The sequence below is a fragment of the Fusarium proliferatum genome (genome assembly GCF_900067095.1).
Source record: "Fusarium proliferatum ET1 genome assembly, contig: FPRO_scaffold004, whole genome shotgun sequence".
NCBI classification, from domain to species: Eukaryota; Fungi; Ascomycota; class Sordariomycetes; order Hypocreales; family Nectriaceae; genus Fusarium; species Fusarium proliferatum.
This window is the reverse complement of record NW_022194793.1, coordinates 1691332-1712829: the sequence shown is the minus strand read 5'-3', so window position 1 is coordinate 1712829 and position 21498 is coordinate 1691332. Positions and strand designations below refer to the sequence as shown.

The window sequence follows — 21498 nt, the reverse complement described above, 5'->3', positions numbered from 1 at the left end:
TTAAACGCACCCAACACAGCATTATAGTAGGTAGCGTGTCCAAGATTTTGATGATAGACGAGTTACTATTGCCTAGGTGTAATTGACATTCATACGTACCTACCTAGGCATAAGGTATACCTACCTTATACAATGGAAAGCTTAGAGGTAGCAGGTTCCGGGCATGAGGTGTCTAGGTGTTCAGCGCATCAGGAACCCTCCGCCTTGATGGCTGGTGACGCTAGCACAGATGAGGAAATATCAAAACATTAAAAACATCCCCCCACCTTTAATAAGTGCTTCCTCATCACACTAACTATCAGTGAAGACTGAATAATTGAACCACTCAAGAACACTCGATGCTAAAGAAAGACCATCACAACACGAAGAGGACTCGATAGGTCGAAGCAAGACTTGAACGAGACCGTCGCCTGACTTTCCCCTTATCCTTTGGTACCTTGGTCGACCACTTTGTAACCCCGCCCTCACAACTCACTCACACTCTCATCTTCAACACTCAACACTTCTTGAGGTGACAGTCGTGATGCATCCATCACGTGTCTTCAAAGGTAGAAATCTACCTTACCATACCAATTCTAGAACGCACCGACTTCCTGGGCTCGGATCCCCCTTTCTTCTCCTCTTAGACAGCACCTGAGACACTGAACACTAACCAGGATTCACAGCATCACCTCATTGCGTGCCCAGCCCCGACGGAAGATTTATTGCTACCCTGTCATCGCAGAGCATCACAGTGCGCTTGGTTTTCTCACTCTCGATTGCGCATGTGGTCAAATTGCCCTCAGATCTCACGACGCCTGTAACCACGCTCGCATGGTCACCTTCATCGTCTCGTATCCTTGTTGCAAGTGCCGATCAGATTCATATCTTGTCAATAGTTGACTCGTCATTTCGTGCCACGATCAAGAACCCTGCAGTCGGAGGTGGAAAGCAGACACTTGTACAGTTTGGCGCCCATGATGATGAGGTCTTTGCCTGTGCTGCATTTGGCCTCAAGTTTTCCATTTTCGATCTATCAACTTCCAAAGCTATCGAGATAAACAACCCCAAGTTTTATCTCCCCTCTTCCGCCCCCAGGGGCCTTTCTGTACGACCTCAGACGTCACATCTTGCCATCCTGACCCGGACAAATGGTCGAGATGCTATCAGTATTCACCACCCCAAATCGAGGCAAGTTCTGCGATCTTGGTACCCGGAAACAGTCGACGCTCATGGTTTGAAATGGACCCCTGACGGCCAATGGCTTCTGCTGTGGGACGCCCCGGCACACGGGCATAAGCTCTTACTCTACACACCCGATGGCCAGCCTTTCCGCTCTATCCTGGCGTCCAGTATCACGGGAGGCGAGGATGCCGACTTCGAGACGGGCATTAAGAATTGCAATCTCAGTCCTGACGCGTCTTTATGTGTCATGGGCGATGGCAGCAGAACTGTGGGCGCTTTCAGCACGCAGACATGGAGAGGTGGCCTGAAACTTGTACATCCTACTACAGTCGTCCCCAAGGACACCCTGCAGGTGAGCTCACTTCATATACGGCTTACTTTCATTCTCACAAATTACCCTAGGTCTGGCAGGAGCAGCTGAACGATTCATCCCATGGAGGGAGCCCGTGTACATTTCTTCGTGCGAACCAGATGGTCGCACCTCCGAACCGATTGGTCGACGGCAAGGTCCCTAACGAGGTCAGAGCTGGATGCTCTTCGTTGGCCTTTGATGCATCTTCAACTCTGTTAGTTACCAAGCTTGATGATACCCCTACCACGCTATGGATCTGGGATGTCACCGCAGCTGAGCTCCGGGCAGTACTCATGTTTCACTCAGTCGTGGACTTTCATTGGCATCCCACTGCCCGTGAGCTTCTTCTCGTGACATGCCAAGATGAAAAGTATCGCGGTGTGTCCTTTGTTTGGGATCCCCTGTCCGAAGGCCCCAAACCAGTCTCTTTGGGCGCTTATTTGCCAAACGGAAAGACTGTTGGAAGGACTAGAACAACATGGATCAACAGTGATCCCGAATTCCCGGTTGTGATGATCTCAGACGCGCAAAACGGAGTCCTAGTATCGTGCTCCGATGGGGCACAATGCCCGACTCTATGGCGTGAAGGGGCAGTTGGCGATAGAACCATAGGATCGGTACAGGATCTTGGAGATACCGCCGACATATCTTCTCTGATGCCAGACGACACATCTACTTTGGACGATACCTTCTCTTTCAAGCACGTGTAGAAGGAGCGTCGTCAGGGCCACCTCTGTACGGCACAAACTGAATCATCTCCTTTAGGAAATGGTTACGGCATGGTTACGGCTTGGCACGTGTAAGGTTAAAAAAGGAGGGAAGAATGAGGCTGGACTCTATTGGAGATGATATCCCGCATTTGAGTCATTGCAGTGGCCAGGGTCATGTTACACAACTGGCGCTTCCATTTGATGTCGAGGGCATGGCTGCATAACGAGACATAAAAGGCGTGTAGTTTCCTCTTCTCTCTTGGTAGCGACAGCTTGCAAATTGGACCTCCAATGAGCAACGAATCGAACCCACGTTTGTTGGCGCCACGGAAGCGACTTGCACGCATGGCTGCGAAAAGAGACCTCAGGTTATGGGTTGCCATTGCTCTTCTTGCCGTGAGATCAAGAGAGAACTGTTGGTACCTTGCGCCGGGCATTCGATCATCGCTTTGATTGTCGATGGATCTGTCACTACTCAACACCCAGCCACTTAAGATTTCTTCAGATGGTGGAGCAGTGATCGCAATATGATGTATCATTATCTCATGCGGGACCCAGCCCGGTCCTCTGCATGTCGAGCAGGGAGAGACATGCCTAGACATTTACGGCCGGTGGCTTGGATCGATCTACAGCACCTGGGCATACAGCTGAGTTGAGGGACAACGCCCACGAGAATCTGCACTCTTTGAAGATTTCTGCTCTGGCGTCCAAGCGCGAAATGAACATCCTTAGTTCCGCAACGGCATTGAACCCTACGTTTCCGGACGATCTGCCCCTAGCTGGAACCCCACATCTCGAGGCTGAGAGTCAGGATGCATGTCGAAACGCTGACAGGGATCTCGGGTTACACTGCACCATTGATCATCCAGGAGGAGGCGAGCTTGCCAGATCCAGACTTGTTAGTCTCAACGTTTCTCGGCGTTCTCTCAATGCTGAGACGATATGCACCTCTGCAAACCGCCCATTTTCCGGTGTCCTTTCCAGACCCTGGGGCGCCCAAATTATGGTCCGAGTGCTGGGATCAAATGCAAGCGAATCCAGAGCCGGTAAAGAACGATTGAAAAGCAACGTTGGAAGATGCTAGACGGGTTGTTGTCTCTTCTGATTCTATCTTGCCGCTCCCATGCCAGATGTTGCGAGAAGCTAGATATAAAGCATACATAAAGCCTTTGCTTGTCATTGATTCACAATATGACCGAGCCTGATTCGAAGCTTCCAAGAGCCTTCATTCAGAGCCCTGGAGAGCAGCGTGACTCAGTGATGAGATAGTACAGTTGGCCAAGCTCCCAGCTGTCACTTTTCCAGTGCTCACTCCCCGTTGCTTCTCGTGTTATCGTCACACAGCTTTTGGCTTTCTTTTCAAACTTTTGTGGCATCTCACAAGACCTCGTTCGGAACTGGAAACTTGTCGGCTTAGTGCAGATTCCTTCACACTATGCCTGCCGAAGCTACAGTCCAAGCGGACGTTGGTCCTGGCGATGAGACCGGCATCTACTACATTACCATTTGCAACGTACGGTCTCTTACACCCGTCATGACCTGTGCTACGGCCACAAAGCTAACTACTCTTTCAGTTACCATTCGCAACTTCGTGGCAGGAGTTGAAGGATTGGACTCGTACAGCATGCGTAGTGGACCATATCGAGGTCTTCCAGAGCAGCACCTCAGGATGGGTCCGGGTTCGGGGAAGAGAGAACTTTGAAAGGGCATGGGGTAGGCACACATCTCGCAAGACGAATATCTGGCCGAGCTAATATGGTAGCAGCACTTCTCAACGGCGGTGTTTTCAAAGGTCGCTCGATCATTGCGTCCGACAGAAACCGTAAGCATTCTATCAAGATCAAGGAGCTTGCTGCACCACCGCAAGCCGTCATTTTACAGACACTGCAGTATCAGGCCACACCTCCAAGCCCCTATGTTCTGCCAACTCAGATGGCAATGCCTCCGCAGTATTTTGCTGCACCTAGACAGGTAAGCTGGCCTTTCTGAAGACACAAGCTTTAAAGAGATCCCGGTAATGACTCTTTGACTCTAGTACTACATAGCTAGTTACCCTCCGGTCAACAGCTCCCGATTCACTACTCAGTCTTTCTCGAACCCAAGCTACTCCCAGCAGCTACCAATCACAGTAGCCACAAACACGCCAGCAACTTACGCGGCTGCCAGCCCGGGGAGCTACTACACATACAATGATACCGGTACTCAATTGTCTGCCCCAAAACCAGGCGCAGTCTCGTACTCTCCACAATATCAACATGGAGTAAGCCAGCTTGCTCTTCCTTATCGCGGTATTAGTGAGCATCCAGGGTACTACCCGAATTGTAGCTTCTCCAGCGGCGAGCCATCCTATAGGTCGGAATACGTGGTACCGGAAACACGCAAGCTATGTGTGTCGCCATTCCCGCAACAAGCGGAGGCCGATGAAGTCAAATCTTGGGTTCAGCGCAAAGTGGACAATGACAAGATCGAATCCATCGAGATACCCAAGAACAGTGACAGCAATTACCTCAGGGGCTACATCATGGTCTTTTTTGAAAACGTCGCGGCCGCAAATATTGCGATGGAGCAGTTGAACAAAGCACGTTTCCAAGGCAGAAGAATGATAGCGCGACCCACTCGTGAGGATGCAGAGGTGGAAGAGCTTGGGGAGCCCATGGTTTCGCATGAATCGTCAAATTGGGCCGGCTCTGAGAGGAGCGAGGCGAATGTACCAACTTCTCCATCCCGCAGGAGAGATGATGGCCGAAGACGGAACGAGAAGCCCCAAAGGTCAAAGAACAAGGGGACCAAGCCAACGGGATCTAACAAAAAGAAGCCAACGGAAAAGAAGTCGTCTTCGAGCAGGAAATCTTCGGGGTCGCAAGTGGACAAGAAGTTGCCATCGAAAAAGGCATCCGCTAAGCAGGAGGAGACCAGCGTAAAGGATGAAAAGCCGGTCATCGTTGATGGAACCTCCTATTATCATGACAAGCATTGATGTAAAGATACTTGCCCCTGGATAGAACGAAAACGAACGATGCAGACCTTTCAGCAGATGTCTATCAACCAATGTCAGGAACTGCTTAACACCGAGTGACGGACAGGCCAGAGCTGGAATTTGTGATCACTCCGACAAAGTAGCAAGAGCTGAATTATCATCGCCGTTACTTGTTACTTGTCCTAGCTCAACTGAAGACCGACCACATGTGCATGTTCTACTGCGTGACTAGCGAGCACTAAAGTCTGACGCAAGGTCAAAGAGCTGCATGTCAGTAAAAGTCTTTGCCACATCGGTCTACTGCAGGAAATGTCACAGCCCGAATCATTGATTGTTGCAAAGGTCGTGCATCCTCGAGGATCAGATACTGTAATGGCTAGCCTATGTAGGTGGCCTAGATCGCGTGGGGAAGTCAGAAAAAGAAAGGAAACCATCTCTGATATCTGACATCCCTACAATACTACCAACTCTACTCAACTACCCACCATGCCATGGTGACACAGACCAACAAGATTCTGCGGAGGCCCACCGACACTCTTGTCTCTTTGGATACGGGAACGTAAACGTAAAACAAACCCAGCCAGCCCTTGTTTGGCGCTCGCCTCAACTGTTGGCTGGATGGCTACCTGTGCTTCTCTTCAGTGGAGTTCTCACGATGGGGTTTCCTATCTCGTTGCTCTCACTCAGTAACGATAACATTGCCCTGTCAGTGTATGTATGGACCGTGCTAACTAGCTGATGTTCCAGAAGCTGGTCGTACCACCCCCGAATATTCGCCGTGTTATTCCCCTCTAGACCAACTCTAGTCGATGTTAGCTTTGGAAGCTAAAAATTAGGCCCTCCAACCGAAAATACGCAGGGTTATCGGCCGACAGGACATTCTACAGAGTCAGAGAGCACGGTGGCACTACCTACGTCTTAGAGATGAGGCCTGGGTAAAACAACAGAGCTGCTGTTGCACACACATGATTGAAGACGCCACAGGTGCTTCGTGTTTGTATCTTGGTGTGTCATGACGCCATAATTATGTATGTAGCCGTTAACCATATCTACCCCATTGCATGTATAAAAAGCCCCGTTATAACCCCATTCCATTATTCTCTCTTCCCGTCCCCATGTCACACAGAGTGAACCTTGTTGATTGGTAGTTCTGCGGCTTCAAGACTTGCGTGTTGCCATCGTATTGCAGTTGGTATCGATAGCACGGCATATTGGCGGTAGCCTCGAGCGTGCTGTACAGTGACTGGAGCTATGCCTAGTTATGCTCTCAATGCAATGCATACTTGACCCAGAACATTGTGCGGATAGGCTGCAGCGATCCTTGTGTAACATAACAAATGACTCCACAGTCTTTCCATCGGGGATGCGCCGGCCGTTGGGCCAGCTGAATCGTATCTCGTCGAATCATTCTACCTTGGGCTTTAGCTGGAGGTCGCTGTCTGTCTGGTACGTGCTGCTGCCGTTCATCACCCGTTGTCATCTCCCTGTCAGCTTGTCTAGCATGACAAGCGGTGCTTCTGCTTCCCTGACACACACCCCTAAGGGTCTCAACATAGATGGCTTGTGGTCTTCGTCATTTTTATTTTTTCTTTCTTTTTCTTTTTTCGTATTTGTAATAGGTATGTACGCCCGACTGAAGGACGGGCATAAGTTTAAGCCTGCCAAGGAGGGATGCAGCTTAGCTTTGGGGATGAACTTTACTCATAATGGCTCAACCTCACCGCCCACCCTTGTACTGATAGGCACCTCGAGAAATGTACGTCAGATCAACCTCCGAAGTCCATCTTCAGTGCAATACTTGGTTGCCCGGACTCCCCTGTTGCAGCCTTGCTCACTTGGCCTGTGGTTTGCCGGCCGAAGCGAATCACCTCTTCGAGAAACCCCTTTTGACCATCGGTCATGCCGCCTACTACTGCTCTGAACGTCTCCTGATCGATCGCGGCAAGCTCGAGTAATCGTGCGCTAGTCTCTTGGTATACCTCCTCACCCTCAGCTGTTGCTCGGGCCATCAATGTTGGGATCACCACTGCCATAGCGGCCAAATGTCGACCCCTGACGCCCGTGCCCACGTATTGGCAAAGAGTCTGGGCAATTAAGGATCTAGCATTCTCGGGATCCTCAGGGTCTGTATCGGTTACAAAGGCTACAAGTCGGGGAAACAGGTAACGAGCAATGCTGAGATCAGCACTGGTCTGGGATGGCTGGAGCAGCAGCGACTTAATGCAGTTGGCCGCGATCTTGGCAGTCTAAAGTAGGCTATCGTTAGTTGATCTCCCTAGAGTGGAGGGTGAAAGTGAGATGGACTATGCATACCATTCGATCAGTGAGACAGTCCATCAACTCCTCAAGATAACGGGCCACAAGGGCTTCAGAAGCTGGAAGGTGATTCTGGCCTCCAGTAAAGAGGATTGTCGTAGCCAACAGACAGTTCTTAACACAAGTAAGGGATTGAGGAGCCTCACGCTTCTGCGCGTTGAGGTAAATCGACAGGAATCGGCGTAGGCACCCCTGCAATTGAATATCTGTGGAAGATGGCTCGCCATTGCTTTGGTTCCTTCTTGACTTGGACATGCTACCGACGAAACGCTTCAGTGTGGACAGGGACTGTGGGACGATGAGCTCCTGGCAACCAGGCGTTGATAAAATTGTGGCAAAGATGTGTATGATGCAAGCATGCAGATCCGTTTTGATAATAGCTGGAAAGACCTCTGCGGCGTCCACGAGCGCGTTGAGAGATGACCGTACGAGAAGAATGGCTTCTTCGTTCATCTGGTGCCTGGCTGGTTGGTTCCCTTCGGAAAGATTTGGAAGAAGTCCTGTAAGAACAAGAACGATGATTCGCGTCAGCTCAAAGAGCTGGTCGATATCATCAGACAGGTCGCCCTCTTCAGTGGCGTGTCTCCTTGCAGAAGGGTGTGCAATGCACAGTACGCTTGCGATCTCCACGATCACACCTTGAACGTCGAGGCTCTCGGTGAGTACTAGACGATCTAGCAAGTCCATGGTCTCGGAAAACACATCTGGCCTGTAGATAGCATGGCCAGACACACTTGGGTGGAGGATCTTCTTGAGGGCTTGAAGGATGGCCAACGTCTGTTCGTGCGTAGCCAGAGAATCGCTTTGCCCAGAACGCGTGGCAAGCGCCTCGAAGGCCAGACCGAACAGAACAAAGAAGAATGCCACAGGCTCGTCTCTGTAATTGATATCAGAATTCTTGCTCTTGCCGCTCGCTGAGGGACCATCTGATTCTTTTCCATCGAGGGCGTCAAACACGAATTCACTATCCTGTTCGATCAAGCTGGCAATCGCATCTACCAGCTTCAGCCATGCATCCTGGTAGAACCGCAGCAATGTCTCACGATTCAGGGCTGCATAGATGGTGTCAAGACTCCCAGAGAGTGAAGGGGGCCCCAAGGTCATAGAAATGTCAGGCTCGAACCGAAGCCGTGCGAACTCACGGAGTGACTCCAACCAAAGGGGCGTCAATGTGCCGATGTGAGGCATGAGCACATCCAGAAGATATTTCTGCTCTGAGCTTGCAACCTGGAGCTCCGCCCAAGCAGAGAAAACCGATATCTTCACCATGACCTGCGCATTGGAACTCAGGCTTTTCAGATCACCAATCGCGGCGTTCTCACTGTCTTTGGAGAAATTCTCTAGAGCGCTTACAAGAGTCTTGAGAATCCTACCCATCCGATCTACGTCGGTGACGATACCGATTGAGATGAAACTAGCACAGACATTGACTGCTTCTGAGGCAAGTTCAGGCGAGGAGTCGGCTGCGAATGCTGGGGTAAGAGCTGAGCTGATTTGAGCCTGATACTGCTCCAGCAACATCGCCTCTTCAAAGTCTGGATCCGGTGTCTTGCCAAACATCTTGAGTATGTCTCCTATGATCTTCAGGCCCCAGATACGGAGCTCCAGGACACCAGAGGTTGACGCCGAGAACGCCATGCGAACAACATCTGCAACTTTGCCCTGAAGATCGCTCTGGGCTCTGGACTCTCCATTGGCTGTCACGTCCTTTGCAATTATCAAGAACATCTCATCGATGCAGCTCAGTGCAAAAGTCGTTACTTGCCATCTTAAAGGCTCAACTTCAGAAGTAGCCTTGGTTTCCTTCTCATCTTTAGCAGCACCAGCTGCAGCAGCGAACCCAGCAACCTCCTCGTCTTGCAAGTCGGGTAGGCCACTACCTTTAGATCCAGATTGACTATCTTCTGTCTTGGGTCGTGCTCTTGTCATCTTGAGTACAGCCTGGAATCTCTGAAGCCAAGCGTTGGTCTCCGTAAGACATGTGTGATGCATCCAGTTGCGGATGATGTTGCGAATTCCGTCATGAGACGGAACGGTATCAAGGACCAGCCAAAGCTGTTCCTCAAACCCGGTCTCTGCTTCTCTGAGCACGTCCTGTGGATTCCGTTTCATCATATTGTGTATCCCATCCACTGATACATCTCGTAAAGTTGTCGATTCAGACATCAGGTACTTTTGAAGCAACTTGACGTAGTCAGCGAACTGCATGTGTCCAGGGGCGTAAAGCGAAACATGCTCTAGACAGCCCAGCGCAGCCCGCTGCACCAGCCAATCATCTTCCTCGCGGAAACGGTTGACAAGAGTGAATATCAGCTCTCTTGACTTTGTGGCATCCTGCAGGTCAGGACCCAGGACGTTGATGAGGGAATCAACGCAACGAGCGATAGCGGATGTCGTGGAAAGTTCGAGCTCGAGATTCATTGTAATTGCAGAGGAAATCTCGGCATGATGGGTTTCTGAAACATAAAGCTGAACAAGCATGCCCAAAGTACTGGGGACGTAGCCAGCAAAACTTAGCCCCGAGGCATCGGCTGCGAGTGATAGTGCTTCGAGTGCCCAGAAATGAACCACAGGGTGAGGGTCATTGCAAAGAGACATTAAGATACCGAGGATTGTCTTCAGGTGGTAACCGGCCGCCATGCCACCCACCTGAGTTTGGATGGACCCAAGTGCCATGGCACAGCCCGCTCTCGCACTAGGTTCACGGTTGCCCACAATGGTATCGACTAGGTACTTGATCTCATTATTCGTAAAGCCATTTCCGTACACATTGCATAAGCGAGCAGTAGCAGCGTACCCCAAGCTTCTGACATGTTCATCTGGGTCAAGGACAAAGTCGCGAACGATATCTTGGAGCAACGCTTCCACTGCCTGGTTCGAAATGTCACCGGAAGGCGACTTCGTCTCTTTCACAGCTACCCTCATGGTAGCGAGGATGGCTGCAGCAAGGTTGGCGTTGATGGCGGCCTTGCGCCCAGGATCTCTGATCAGAGTGCCAGCAGATGCAAATGTTCGAATCTGTTCGAGTATACTCTCCTGAACCTTGCCAGGGGTGAGTGGGAAGGCGAATGCAAACAGCTGAATAGCCGCGTTGATGACCTCTGTGGCAGGAGGGTCAGGACTTGAGAATGAGCCTGTACTGCCAATATATAGGACAGATGCATCGTGCTCTAAACTGCCACAGATTGGCGAGCGCAGGAGGTTATTTATCATGTCTTCTGGGCTATCGAGTCCATCTGTGTTCCCATCATCGGAGTTTTCCTGCTGCCCAGGGAGCTTTCTGACACGGGGGCCCGCGACAAGGCCAGTAATCCCGAAACCCGAATTGTCGCCCACATCCCAGACAGACTCGAATGTAGCGGCTGCATTCGCAATTGAGGCACTCAAAGAGTTTGGTGCATAGTTCTCCGGGTCGGCGAAGAGTGAAATCGCTAGTGTCAGCAAATTAGACTGCAAGAGTGCCTCGCTTCCGCCAGCAGGGCTGAGGTTGACAAGCTTGACGTAACATTGCAAGACTCTGCGCTGAACCATCATCTCAAGATCTTGGAGCTGTAGAGCAGGGGCTAGTCTCTGACTGACGTCGTCAGAAATCTTCTTGGACGGCAGAGTTCTCAGGAAGGCCGTCGTGTTCTGGAGCATGGCGGCTATTCTCTTTGACACATCCACGGTCAAAAGACGACTGTTGAATTCGAGGAAGGCCAAAATCGAGCCCATCGCGCATTCTCTAACATGTGTCAGGAACGACACCTCTAGGAAACTTCGGGCCGATGTGTTATCTTTGGCAAGGGGTTTTGGAAGCGCATTCTTCCAAAGCAAAAGGAGCTGCGACAGATGTATCTTAACAAAGTTTGGCCCCAAGGACATCAAGCCCCCAATAAGAACCCAGGCGACCTGAATCTGTGTGCTTGCAACCCTGAGCTGCGCTTGACTGCTCGATTTCAACATATTTGTCGCAATAGTCAACACTCGACTGTTGATCTCAACTGACCCATAGAGTGGACGAGCAGGGCTTGCACTCAGGGTCGCGGCGAGTCCATGAGCAAATCCAATGCATCTTCTGGGCGAATTGCGTCCCGATCCAAGAAGGGAGAGTTCACGGTTCAGGCTGTTCATACAAACAGAAAGGCAAGGAAGAAGCTGTTGGGGGCAGGCAAGGACAAGCGTCTTCATGCAGTGAGATGCAAATACCTGAACAGTATAGCTGGAGTGTTGCAAGACTTGCAAGAGACCATCTCGACATGATTCTGCGAAGGTATTTGCCGCAGATCCTAGTGATTGGATAAGCGAAGACACAGCGCTCAGCGTCGCGATCAGAGTATGCTTAGAAGGCTCTGGCCTTTCTGCTAGAGCTTGAGGGTAGTTCTTGAAGATATTGTTGATGAGGGATTTTGCAGCGGATATTTGGCCCGACTCTCCTAAAATCTTGCGCCCAATGACATCTTGTATAACGACGTCGACTATATTTCTGGAAATCAGAAGTCGATATCGGTTGCTAGCGATTGTAGAGTGACCCAGCACATCTATGGCGAGACTCTCGACTATTTTGAGATAGTTTGTCTCGACAAGCTTTTCTCCCAGGCGCCTGAAAAGCTTGCCATAGCACACACCAATGGCTGCTCGGATTCTGTTTGAAGCTGTCGATTTTACATATTGGGATGCCAGGTTCTTGAGAATATCCGTTAGAGACAGGGCTAGCACTTGACTGCGCTTGCCTGAAGGAGCTGGGCTAGCTGATCTAGAGGGGATGTCCAGCTCATCGTCGGCAATATTAGGAATCGTGGACTGGCGTTTCAGTGCTTTTTTGGTCTTTTTTCCCTTTGGCGACGCTACCTCTGGTGGACCGCCCTCTGAATGGCCCTGGAACAAGGCTTCGGCGAAGCACTCTGCTGCAGCCAGTCGAACCTGGACCGAAGGAGAGTCAAAGGCTTTGGATGTTGCAGCCTCGAGTTTGTCCAGGTCACTCGAGTACAAGAAGTAAGGTGTGTGCCTGAACAATGTTTTGAGAGCCCGGCAGGCGGAAGCAACGACAAGATGGCCTTTGTCGGATGAGGCATGATTTCGTCCTTGCTTCCAGATGTCGCGCGCAATCACCTCGTCCATGCTACCTTCAACCATACCAACGATCTTTCCAAGAGCGGTAAGGCATGCTGCACGGATTCCAGCATTGTTAGAGGAGGACTTGAGGAGCTTGAGCAAGGTTGAGCAAGCAAGGGGGTGCAGCCCAATGGCGCTATCGCCAGCAGAAGCGAACACATCGCCTAGGCAGACAATAGCCGCATGCTTGGTCCGTATCTCAGCATCGGACTTTGACTTTCCACTCGATACGATTGCGATCAAGTCGTTGATCGTTTCGAAGAGAAGCTTCCTGTCTCCAACTCCGAAGATGTGTGCTAAGCACTTCCCCAAATTATTCCGGACGACTCGAGAAGGCTGTGGTGAAGAGAGGTTGATTATCTGGAATATTTCCTTCTTGAGATAGAATTGCTGTGCTGTGCAATCATCCGCTGCTAGGTCAAGAACGTGCTTCGTCAAGCTGGAGACATAAGTGAGCAGGAAAAGATCTTGCTGTTCGGCGGGGAGGGACTGAAGCTTGGGGAGATCGAGCTCTGGATTCGTGGTCGCGGTGTCGGAGGGAGCTTGCGCTTCGGGATTTCGTGCTGGAGCTGGAGCTGGACCTTCAGGCTCCTGTGTTGACGACATGACGCACAAAAATCGACGCCGTCAACTATATGAGAGCTCAAAGAATACGTAGTGAAGTCGCAGGAGTAATTGAATTCGTGTTCTCCTGCAATGAATGTTTCAAGAGGTAAGACTAGGTACTAGGTACTAAGGTTACCTTAGGTAGGTAGTAATGGAGACCTAAAGTAGGTAAGTAGCTGACTTCGAGATCCCCTAGACTCCATAATGACACTTACCTTGCCACATGCCACTTAGGTTCAATTACTTCTAGGAACCACTGTACATAAGCCATGGTGGGGCATCCTCAGCGTCCGGAGTTTGGCCGATTCACCCTGAGCTGGGCCATGCCCATTGAAGACTCGGACGAGAGGTCACGAAACCCGAATACTTTCTCTGTTGACAGATTCTGAGACTCGAGGGTTGCGTCTCGGTGTGGCTCTCCCGCTAATTATGGCGACACGAAAGTGCCTGAGTCCGCTGATAAAGGCACCAAAGTCAATTGCCAGCTCAATCTGTCATCAGTGTCAACGATCTTTCGTGACGACACCAGCTCAATTGGCTGGTCACAACAAGTGGTCCAAGACAAAACACATCAAAGCTGTAACCGATAAGAAGAAGATGACTGAGAGATCTAATTTCACTAAGACGATTGCTATGTATTCAAGAAGTAGGCATCAGTGTGTGCGTGTTTACGGCCAGAAGGTTTTTCTAATGTTCGATAGTGTATGGAGATGATGTCAAATTCAACCCTCAGCTGGCCACTGCAATAAACGCTGCGACAAAAGGTATATTTTCACAGTAGTTTTTCGTCTGGAGTTATGTCTGACTCTTGGTGTTAGCGAGTATACCAAAGAACTTGATCGAGGGTGCAATTGCACGAGGTCAAGGTCGTTCAGCCACGGGCGCACAGCTCGAGTCTATGTCTCTGGAGGTTCTCATGCCCCCTGATATCGCGATGGTCATCGATGCTGAGACAGACAACAAGACTCGGACTCTTCATGACCTACGCCTCGTGGTGAAGAAGGCCGGCGGAGTGGTTGGGTCAACAACCTTCTACTTTACAAGACGTGGTAGAGCCGTTTTCAAAGCCAAGGAGTGCGGGCCGTCACTCTCAGATGTTCTGGACGAGGCGATTGAGCTCGAGGGATTGGAAGATGTCGAGGAATTGCCAGAGGGTGATTTCTTGGCTTGGACCCAGCCAAACACGTTGACAGCCATCACCGAGGCCCTGTCCAAGAAGTTTGAGCTTGAGATTCTCGACGCAGACATTGTCTGGGCACCGAATGAGGACACGACAGTCAGCATTGACACCACAGATCAAGCCGATGCTCTCGACATGCTCTTCAACGGACTCAGGGAATATCCCGAGGTCAGAGCCATTTATGCCAATGTACGTCAGGGAGCTGTAGGGGATGAAGAGTGGGACAAGGTTGAAAGAAACCTGGATGTATAAAACATAGAACATCGACGAGTTTGTAACAATTTTGTAAGATGTTGTATCTTGCCCAAACCAACAGAGGGGAAATATTTCCAATGCCTTCCAAACGCCATGAGTACATCGTTAATGCTGCCGTTGCCGAACCCTCTGGCTGATAATGTACATGCTTGAATCAGATTCGCTGGGCTTCACGAATCGGACTGGTCATTCTCGGGCTGCTGTGCTGCTCTTTTGCGTTCCTCTTCAAGCTTTTTGGCCTGTCGGAGCTTTTGTCGCGCCACGATGCGGTCATACTCGGCTTTGATCTCGTCTCGGTCCTTGGGGATCTTGTTGCACTCTTCGGGCTTGGGCCAAAAGCCAGGTACGGCAAAGCGGTTATCGAGGTTGGTGCCAAAGTAGAACATGATTCCGATGGGGAACATGACATACGTGCCGAACTGTGGGCATCCCATGTCAGTGTCTTGTTCGCATCTCGTCATCATCTTCGAACAGGGCCACTTCGAAATATATAAAACTACATATGCTCTAGAAACACAACATAAACATACCTTGAATACCTCTAGGTTAAGGCCACCCATTTTGAATGTCGTTTTCTTTGGCACCTTGCTAGGCAATTGAGTTGATGCTGAGAATGGAGGCAAATTATTTTGTCTTGCATTGGATGACGGAATGATGCTTTCTAGCTACATACCCCCGGTAGAGCGTTAGAAACCACTTAGTAGGTGCCCCGCTATGAAAATCAGATCACGACGGGATGATTGGTGAGTGGCTTTCCATGTGAGCTGATGCACGATATTTCTTGAGGCATCATGATACCAAAACTACCTACCTACCTGTACAGAGAGAAACTAGAGATTTATATTACGGTATTCCCATGAGATTTTTCCGTCTTCTCGAATGCCTTGGCCAACCATTCCCTCAACGAAGAGGTACATATCACGTTTTCTAATCGTATATCATCCTTAATCCACAACCCACCACCTGCACGTGTATATCTGTAAAAATATGTAAACTCCTTATCGCAATATGTTCAACGCCAACAACGAGCTATCCAGAATTCCGGGCCCTAGGCCTTGACGTATGAATAAGATCCCCAAACTCCTTGTGGTACAATGTATTCTTAGCTTAACCTCGGACCACCAGCCCTTGCCTTTTGAGCTTCTTCCATCATCAGGCGTTCCGTGAAACTGCGCGGTGTGCCAGAAAAGCCGCCGGTATTGGCGACGCTGGCGCGGAAGCTGCTTAGATCTGCTTCATCCATGCCACTGCGTCCGTCCAATCCCCCAACAAACGTATTGAAATGCCCTAACGAGGCAGCTTGAGCATGTACTTCGGGATTACGAACGACAGGCATGACTACTGGCCGTCCTTTGTATGATCCCACGGAGCCAGCTTGAAATCGTGCCGCGATTGGTGTCGTCGGCCCGGAGCCAGGCCTCTTGGTTATGTGTACTGCCGGCGAAGTTGCGTATAGAGATTGCTCCGTCTCCGGTACATCCGGTAGGTCAACTTCGATATCCTCCTCGACCGCAAGAGGTGTTGGTTTCGATTTGGGCTTTGGCGGCGGAGATAAGCCGCCGCCTTCCTCAAAATGAAACAGCTCGTCTTCCTCATCCAAGTCTTCGTCGACGACTCCCACTTCGTCGTGAGTACCAGAGCTTGGAGCTTTAGTAGGTGAGGGTGGGCTTGCATCATGGCCACTGATCTGACTCTCCTCGGGGATTCTGTTCAAAGATGGCGATGCAGGCGCTTTCTTATTGGTAAAAGACCTAGGTTTCGCCATTGAGAGAAAGTCATCATCGGATGAATCCTGATCCTCATCTGGGTCCTCACTCACGCTCCCCAACGTGCGTTCGATTCGAACAGATTCGGGAACATGGCGTGACGATGGCGGTTCTGGTGCAATAATAACAGGGCTGGCTCGTTCTTCTGACAGAGATTCAGAAATGCTAGCATATTTCTTGTCCTCTTCACCGGCCCTTTGATCTGGATTTGAATTAACCTCGGTCCACACTCCTTCCTCCAACGGCGCCCTAGATAGTGCTCTCAGCGCTTCTGAAGATGAAATCTTTCGGGGCGGTGGTAGGTCCTCCAGGTCATCGTCAAGCATAGATCCAGCGCGAGGCTGGTCGGCGGCTGCGGCAGAGGCCGCGGAGGGAATTATGGAATCGGTAGGTTGTGGTGATGCTGTAGGTAAGACCTCTGCTCCCATGACATCGAAGCGCACACGCCTGGGACTCTGAGGGGGTTTGGAACTACTCGAAGACCGTCGCAGGGCGCTCCGTGGTGTTTTCGACTCGCTCCGATCCGAATGGCACGACGAGACAGTATCATTGGTTGAGCGGCGAACATGACCTGGCCGTCCAGGCGAATGAGGCACTACTGGCAAGGCGTTCTGCAGTTGGTCAGTGCCGTTATCGGGTTTCCTTCCTGTCTCTATGGCTGAGTCTTGCTTCTCGTCTGCCTGGATGCTCGGGTCAGGCAACAACATGTCGAGCGGAGGAGTGTGGTTATTTGTGAGGGGAGGAGAGGCAAGCGGTCTTGGAGGAGAGCCCTCTAACAGGGGAAGGTAAAAGAGCAATTCGTGATGTCGATCGCGGGGGCTGCCTGGAGGCTCTGCGGCTCCCGATCCGGAGGTAGCGACAGTGGCCGGCGGGGAAAAGTGGCGTTGAGTCGACTCAAGTGGGAGAGTTTGTGAGTCAGCTCCAGCTTTATTAAGGACCAGATTCAGACTTGTGAGAACTGAGCTGAGGTCTGGGTATTTGGGTAATGACTGGGTTATGGACTGGGCAACATTGGAAGCGATGTCGGGTTGTGCGTCTCGGAGCAGATCGTGGTAGTAGCGCAGGAAATCAGCTGCCACCTCGTGGCGAAAGGTGTGAACCTTGTGCTCGAGCTCCGAGAGCCTCTGAGAGAGGCTATTGACAAGGCTTGCCTCATCCATAGTCTACTCGTATACCTACAGTACTCGTAGTGCCTTGGGATTTAACAGGTTCCTCCAGGCGAGCTAAAACTAGACAAAGAGGGATGTCTCGGTATGCGCATGACGCAACAAGCTCGGGAAAGACGTTTACTTTGCCAGAGAAGGGGGTTTTTATGAGTGACGGCACGTGAAGGATTTTGCGGGATTGTGAGTTGTAAGGGCGGGAGATAAGTAAATCAATGTTAGAATGGGGATTTTTGATTTTGACGGCGACGAGGCCGTGGGCAGACCAAGCACAAATCGAGGTTTGGGGGGATGATAGTGCGAACATTGGTACGCCTAACAGCGGCCCTGGTTCTAAGTCTGGCTAGACCATTCTAAAACTTGACATACAATGGGCCTCGATCAATCGGTACTCCGAACCTAGGTACTAACTATGCCTTCCACACTTGCCTTACGTCTCCAATAATTTGACAGCTCGGATAGAGCATGATGAATCGAAGGAATGGATGGATAGATACGACATTGGATGAGTGAATGGTTTGATTGCTATGTACCGGTCCGGCTGCAATTCGCCAATTGACTACTACTTATATGTTTTACTCTATGGACGAACTGGTTGGTCTTCTCTGACTTGGTCAGCCCTGGTCTAAGGTTATAGCTCAGCCAAACAACAATTCTTTGTGCTGACTGGCCGGTTCCGGACACTTATTGCGACGATCACTTTTCTACATAACATACTTAGGTAGGTACTTACTATGTACCTTTCCCCTTGCCCTCCACTGGAAGCATTCAGCCAGTTCGATTGGGTAGTAGGTATGCTAGAAAGAAAAGAAACCCCGCCGGTTGACTCCGTTATCCAAACATCCATCCATGACTTGCACCTTGGTAACAGTTAGCGCGGGTACCTCTCCAGCTATCAGCAGCAGTTATCTGTTTCGTCCTGCTATATATTATGATAATTCTCCCGTGAAAAGATCGATCGAATCCATATCGGGACCTTTATTATACAGCACCATCTTCTAGAAATCTCATACAGTTGCATCATAGAGCCATCTTCAGGGTAGTGCCAAGAATCCTTGCTTTCATTACCTGAGAAGGCAGGTTCAGCGGAAATATAATGTTCTTCAGAGCCATGACTCCAGGTAGCCTCGATACAACTCTTGAGTCTAGATCTTACCTAGCAAGATGCCCATTGCAAGTATAGCGGTGAAGGTTTGGCAAGACATGAGAAAATGGTGCTCTGAGGTCATCACACAGTGAACTTAGGTCCTATTCGGGGTTGTTATAAGCGTCTTGTCCTCGGTACATCAAACGACTGCTTAATCTTGAAACATGTTTACTAAACATTTCGAGATGTATTTTACTTTTCAAATCGACATACATATACATTTACATTGCTGGCCATGTCAATTTTGCTACTCTTGAGCCTGGTGTATGTCCTAATAGCTGATTGTAATTGTATGGATGTACATAACAAGCTTATCACAACGAATTCAGATCGTCAACTCGCTTGAAATACCACCTTTCTGCGCCACACAGTCACCAATGCATAAGTACTAAGGTAGTATAAACTCAGTTGGGATAATATCCTGATGAGTTCGTACACTCATTGCTTCGCATGAGCCATACCTAACTAATAGCGGATTATGAGCCACTCAAATACGATTTATTGGTTGTCATCCATCGCAAACACTGAGGTGCCTTATTTTCTGGTGGCGCTACACCGCCTTCTCGTTTAGGGACTTGGGACATATTCTGCCGTAAATAATCCTGGAGCTCTAGAAGCACTGACTGACCTGAGCTCTCCGCAGTTTCTCGGGTACCGACCTAGATACTACGGTAGCCAATACTGCATTCGACTCGACGACAGCATAATAAGGTACCTTGAGCAACTTCGAGATACCTGACTATATAAAAATTATCCCTTAACAGCGCCCGAATAGCAGTCATGTCAACAATAACCCCCGATGCGCTTCAGTCAGGACAGCCGCCCGTCATTCCCCTGTCCTTCAATGGTAACCAGCCTGAGAAGGTGACGCTCTACCCACTGTCGAACTACACGTTTGGGGTCAAGGAAACCCAGCCTGAAGAGGACCCATCAGTCATCGCTCGTCTCAAGAGACTTGAGGAACACTACGCGGAACATGGGATGCGCCGCACTTGCGAAGGAATTCTCGTCTGCCACGAGCACAACCACCCACATATTCTGATGCTGCAAATCGCCAATGCCTTTTTCAAGCTCCCCGGAGACTACCTACGCCCTGAAGACGATGAGATTCAAGGCTTCAAGTCGCGGCTGGACGAGAGGCTGGCGCCCGTCGGCCGCTTGGGAGAGGGTGAAGAAGCTGGTGACTGGCAAGTGGGCGACTGTCTTGCTCAGTGGTGGAGGCCTAACTTCGAAACATTCATGTATCCTTTTATCCCGGCGCATGTGACGAGGCCAAAGGAGTGCAAAAAGCTCTACTTTATTCAATTGCCCAAACAAAGTAGGTAAACCGATCATTATTGAGAAACTAGATGCTCATTCTTCCTGTAGAGGTTCTAAGCGTTCCCAAGAACATGAAGCTTCTGGCCGTTCCTCTATTCGAGCTCTACGACAACACTGCGCGATACGGTCCACAGCTTTCTGCAATTCCGCATCTTCTCAGTCGATACAACTTTGAGTTCGTGGACGAGAATGGCAATGTCGTCGCTGCCACACCAGGGTCTGCCGCGCCAGAAGGCTATGTTCCATACACAAAAGTATTGGCAGGCGATGATACGGACATGAAGGAGGAGAATGGAACAAGCTGATCCCCCTATAGGACCGCGGAGACACGGCGATGGTGTTCGGCGTTTATGGTTGTTTGCCCGTAGAGGAAGGATGTGTAAAAGCTCAAGTATAGGTTTCCTCTCTTCTCCCTGTTTTCTATACATCTAAGTCCCACTTTTCCATGCATCTCACTCAAACCTTTTCCCCCTGGATAGTTGCGACGACCCGTCTCTGGTGGCGAGCGGCACGGAACTCGAGGTACCAGATTCCCTGCCAAGTTCCTGTAGCCTAGGTATGGCGATATGAGTCACTTATGTCCGGACCAAAGATTGGCTGGCACTTACAAGCTTTCCATCCTTAATGGGAATAGTAACGCTCGCCCCAATGAGTGCAGACTTGATGTGGGCAGGCATGTCGTCTGGGCCCTCCGCACTATCGGGTGTCAATGTGTCTTCTTGCGACTTACACGCAAAGCACTCACTCATGACGGTATAGAGCCTCCCCCTTGGGTCCTTCAGCTGGCGCGATTCTGTCAAGAGCATCGCTCATATCCTCCCGAACATCAGAGTCCCCTTGGTATTCTCATATCAGCATCAAGAGCTCTCCAGGCCCGAATAATTCAGCTCACAGTTCTCGTTCAAGCTCAAAGCACAGCTCGTGTGTTGAACGAAAAGGTTCAGAAGGCCAATCTTGTAATCCCGAATTTCGGGAAGTGAAGACACAACCTGGTCAGTTATGAGGTATGAACCCCGTGACTTGGCAGGAAGGGTGAATTGCTTCTGAAAAAAGCTCATGGTTGTTGCTGTCGAATGGTCTATCACTGGAGGGGCAGTTGAGCGGGGTTGAGGGGGTCCTGATAATCCAACAAGGCTAAAAGGCAGTGTCCAGAGATAGTGAAACAGACCGGGGAACAGAGAGATTACAAGTAGTAAACAGAGAAGCACTGGTGTCGTTGCAGAGTTGAGGCGTGATGTTTGAAGTTGAGGCATGGCTTATTAGAATGAATCGTGCCTGAGAGCAAATAACCGTCATAGTGGGGCCAGAGTTGGACTCTACCTATGGGTCTCTTTCTATCCATTTACCTTATATCAAGCTCCTCTTTAGCCAATCACAGCGCATCATTTATAATTCCCCTCTAGGTACTATCCGTACTTATTTCCCTTGCGCTCACTCTACCTATCGCC

The 21498-nt window shown here is 50.2% G+C and overlaps 9 protein-coding genes across 9 annotated transcripts; 5 read left to right on the top strand and 4 right to left on the bottom strand.

Annotated features, from left to right (window-relative positions):
• Positions 1-523: 523 nt before the first annotated feature.
• FPRO_04728 (uncharacterized protein) lies at positions 524-2226 on the top strand (the record flags this gene model as incomplete). The annotated part of the gene is made up of 3 exons (XM_031230271.1): positions 524-548; positions 657-1516; positions 1567-2226. The coding sequence occupies 3 exons, from the start codon at positions 524-526 to the stop codon at positions 2224-2226; spliced, it is 1545 nt and encodes a 514-aa protein (XP_031080424.1).
• A 291-nt stretch (positions 2227-2517) lies between these two features.
• On the top strand, positions 2518-3310 carry FPRO_04727 (uncharacterized protein; the record flags this gene model as incomplete). The annotated part of the gene is made up of 2 exons (XM_031230270.1): positions 2518-2641; positions 2859-3310. The coding sequence occupies 2 exons, from the start codon at positions 2518-2520 to the stop codon at positions 3308-3310; spliced, it is 576 nt and encodes a 191-aa protein (XP_031080423.1).
• Positions 3311-3661: 351 nt separating this feature from the next.
• FPRO_04726 (uncharacterized protein) lies at positions 3662-5203 on the top strand (the record flags this gene model as incomplete). The annotated part of the gene is made up of 4 exons (XM_031230269.1): positions 3662-3739; positions 3801-3939; positions 3992-4197; positions 4262-5203. 4 exons carry the CDS (start codon positions 3662-3664, stop codon positions 5201-5203), a joined length of 1365 nt encoding a protein of 454 aa, XP_031080422.1.
• Positions 5204-6969: 1766 nt separating this feature from the next.
• Positions 6970-13219, bottom strand: FPRO_04725 (uncharacterized protein; the record flags this gene model as incomplete). Its single annotated transcript, XM_031230268.1, has 2 exons — positions 6970-7449; positions 7517-13219. The coding sequence occupies 2 exons, from the start codon at positions 13217-13219 to the stop codon at positions 6970-6972; spliced, it is 6183 nt and encodes a 2060-aa protein (XP_031080421.1).
• A 429-nt stretch (positions 13220-13648) lies between these two features.
• On the top strand, positions 13649-14651 carry FPRO_04724 (uncharacterized protein; the record flags this gene model as incomplete). Its single annotated transcript, XM_031230267.1, has 3 exons — positions 13649-13865; positions 13921-13983; positions 14038-14651. The coding sequence occupies 3 exons, from the start codon at positions 13649-13651 to the stop codon at positions 14649-14651; spliced, it is 894 nt and encodes a 297-aa protein (XP_031080420.1).
• Positions 14652-14824: 173 nt separating this feature from the next.
• On the bottom strand, positions 14825-15214 carry FPRO_04723 (uncharacterized protein; the record flags this gene model as incomplete). Its single annotated transcript, XM_031230266.1, has 2 exons — positions 14825-15073; positions 15185-15214. 2 exons carry the CDS (start codon positions 15212-15214, stop codon positions 14825-14827), a joined length of 279 nt encoding a protein of 92 aa, XP_031080419.1.
• A 542-nt stretch (positions 15215-15756) lies between these two features.
• On the bottom strand, positions 15757-17580 carry FPRO_04722 (uncharacterized protein; the record flags this gene model as incomplete). Its single annotated transcript, XM_031230265.1, has 1 exon — positions 15757-17580. One exon carries the CDS (start codon positions 17578-17580, stop codon positions 15757-15759), a length of 1824 nt encoding a protein of 607 aa, XP_031080418.1.
• Positions 17581-19510: 1930 nt separating this feature from the next.
• On the top strand, positions 19511-20355 carry FPRO_04721 (putative mRNA cleavage factor I subunit; the record flags this gene model as incomplete). The annotated part of the gene is made up of 2 exons (XM_031230264.1): positions 19511-20048; positions 20099-20355. The coding sequence occupies 2 exons, from the start codon at positions 19511-19513 to the stop codon at positions 20353-20355; spliced, it is 795 nt and encodes a 264-aa protein (XP_031080417.1).
• Positions 20356-20506: 151 nt separating this feature from the next.
• FPRO_04720 (putative UPF0047 domain protein) lies at positions 20507-21108 on the bottom strand (the record flags this gene model as incomplete). The annotated part of the gene is made up of 4 exons (XM_031230263.1): positions 20507-20602; positions 20659-20746; positions 20796-20886; positions 20943-21108. 4 exons carry the CDS (start codon positions 21106-21108, stop codon positions 20507-20509), a joined length of 441 nt encoding a protein of 146 aa, XP_031080416.1.
• Between the last annotated feature and the right edge of the window lie 390 nt (positions 21109-21498).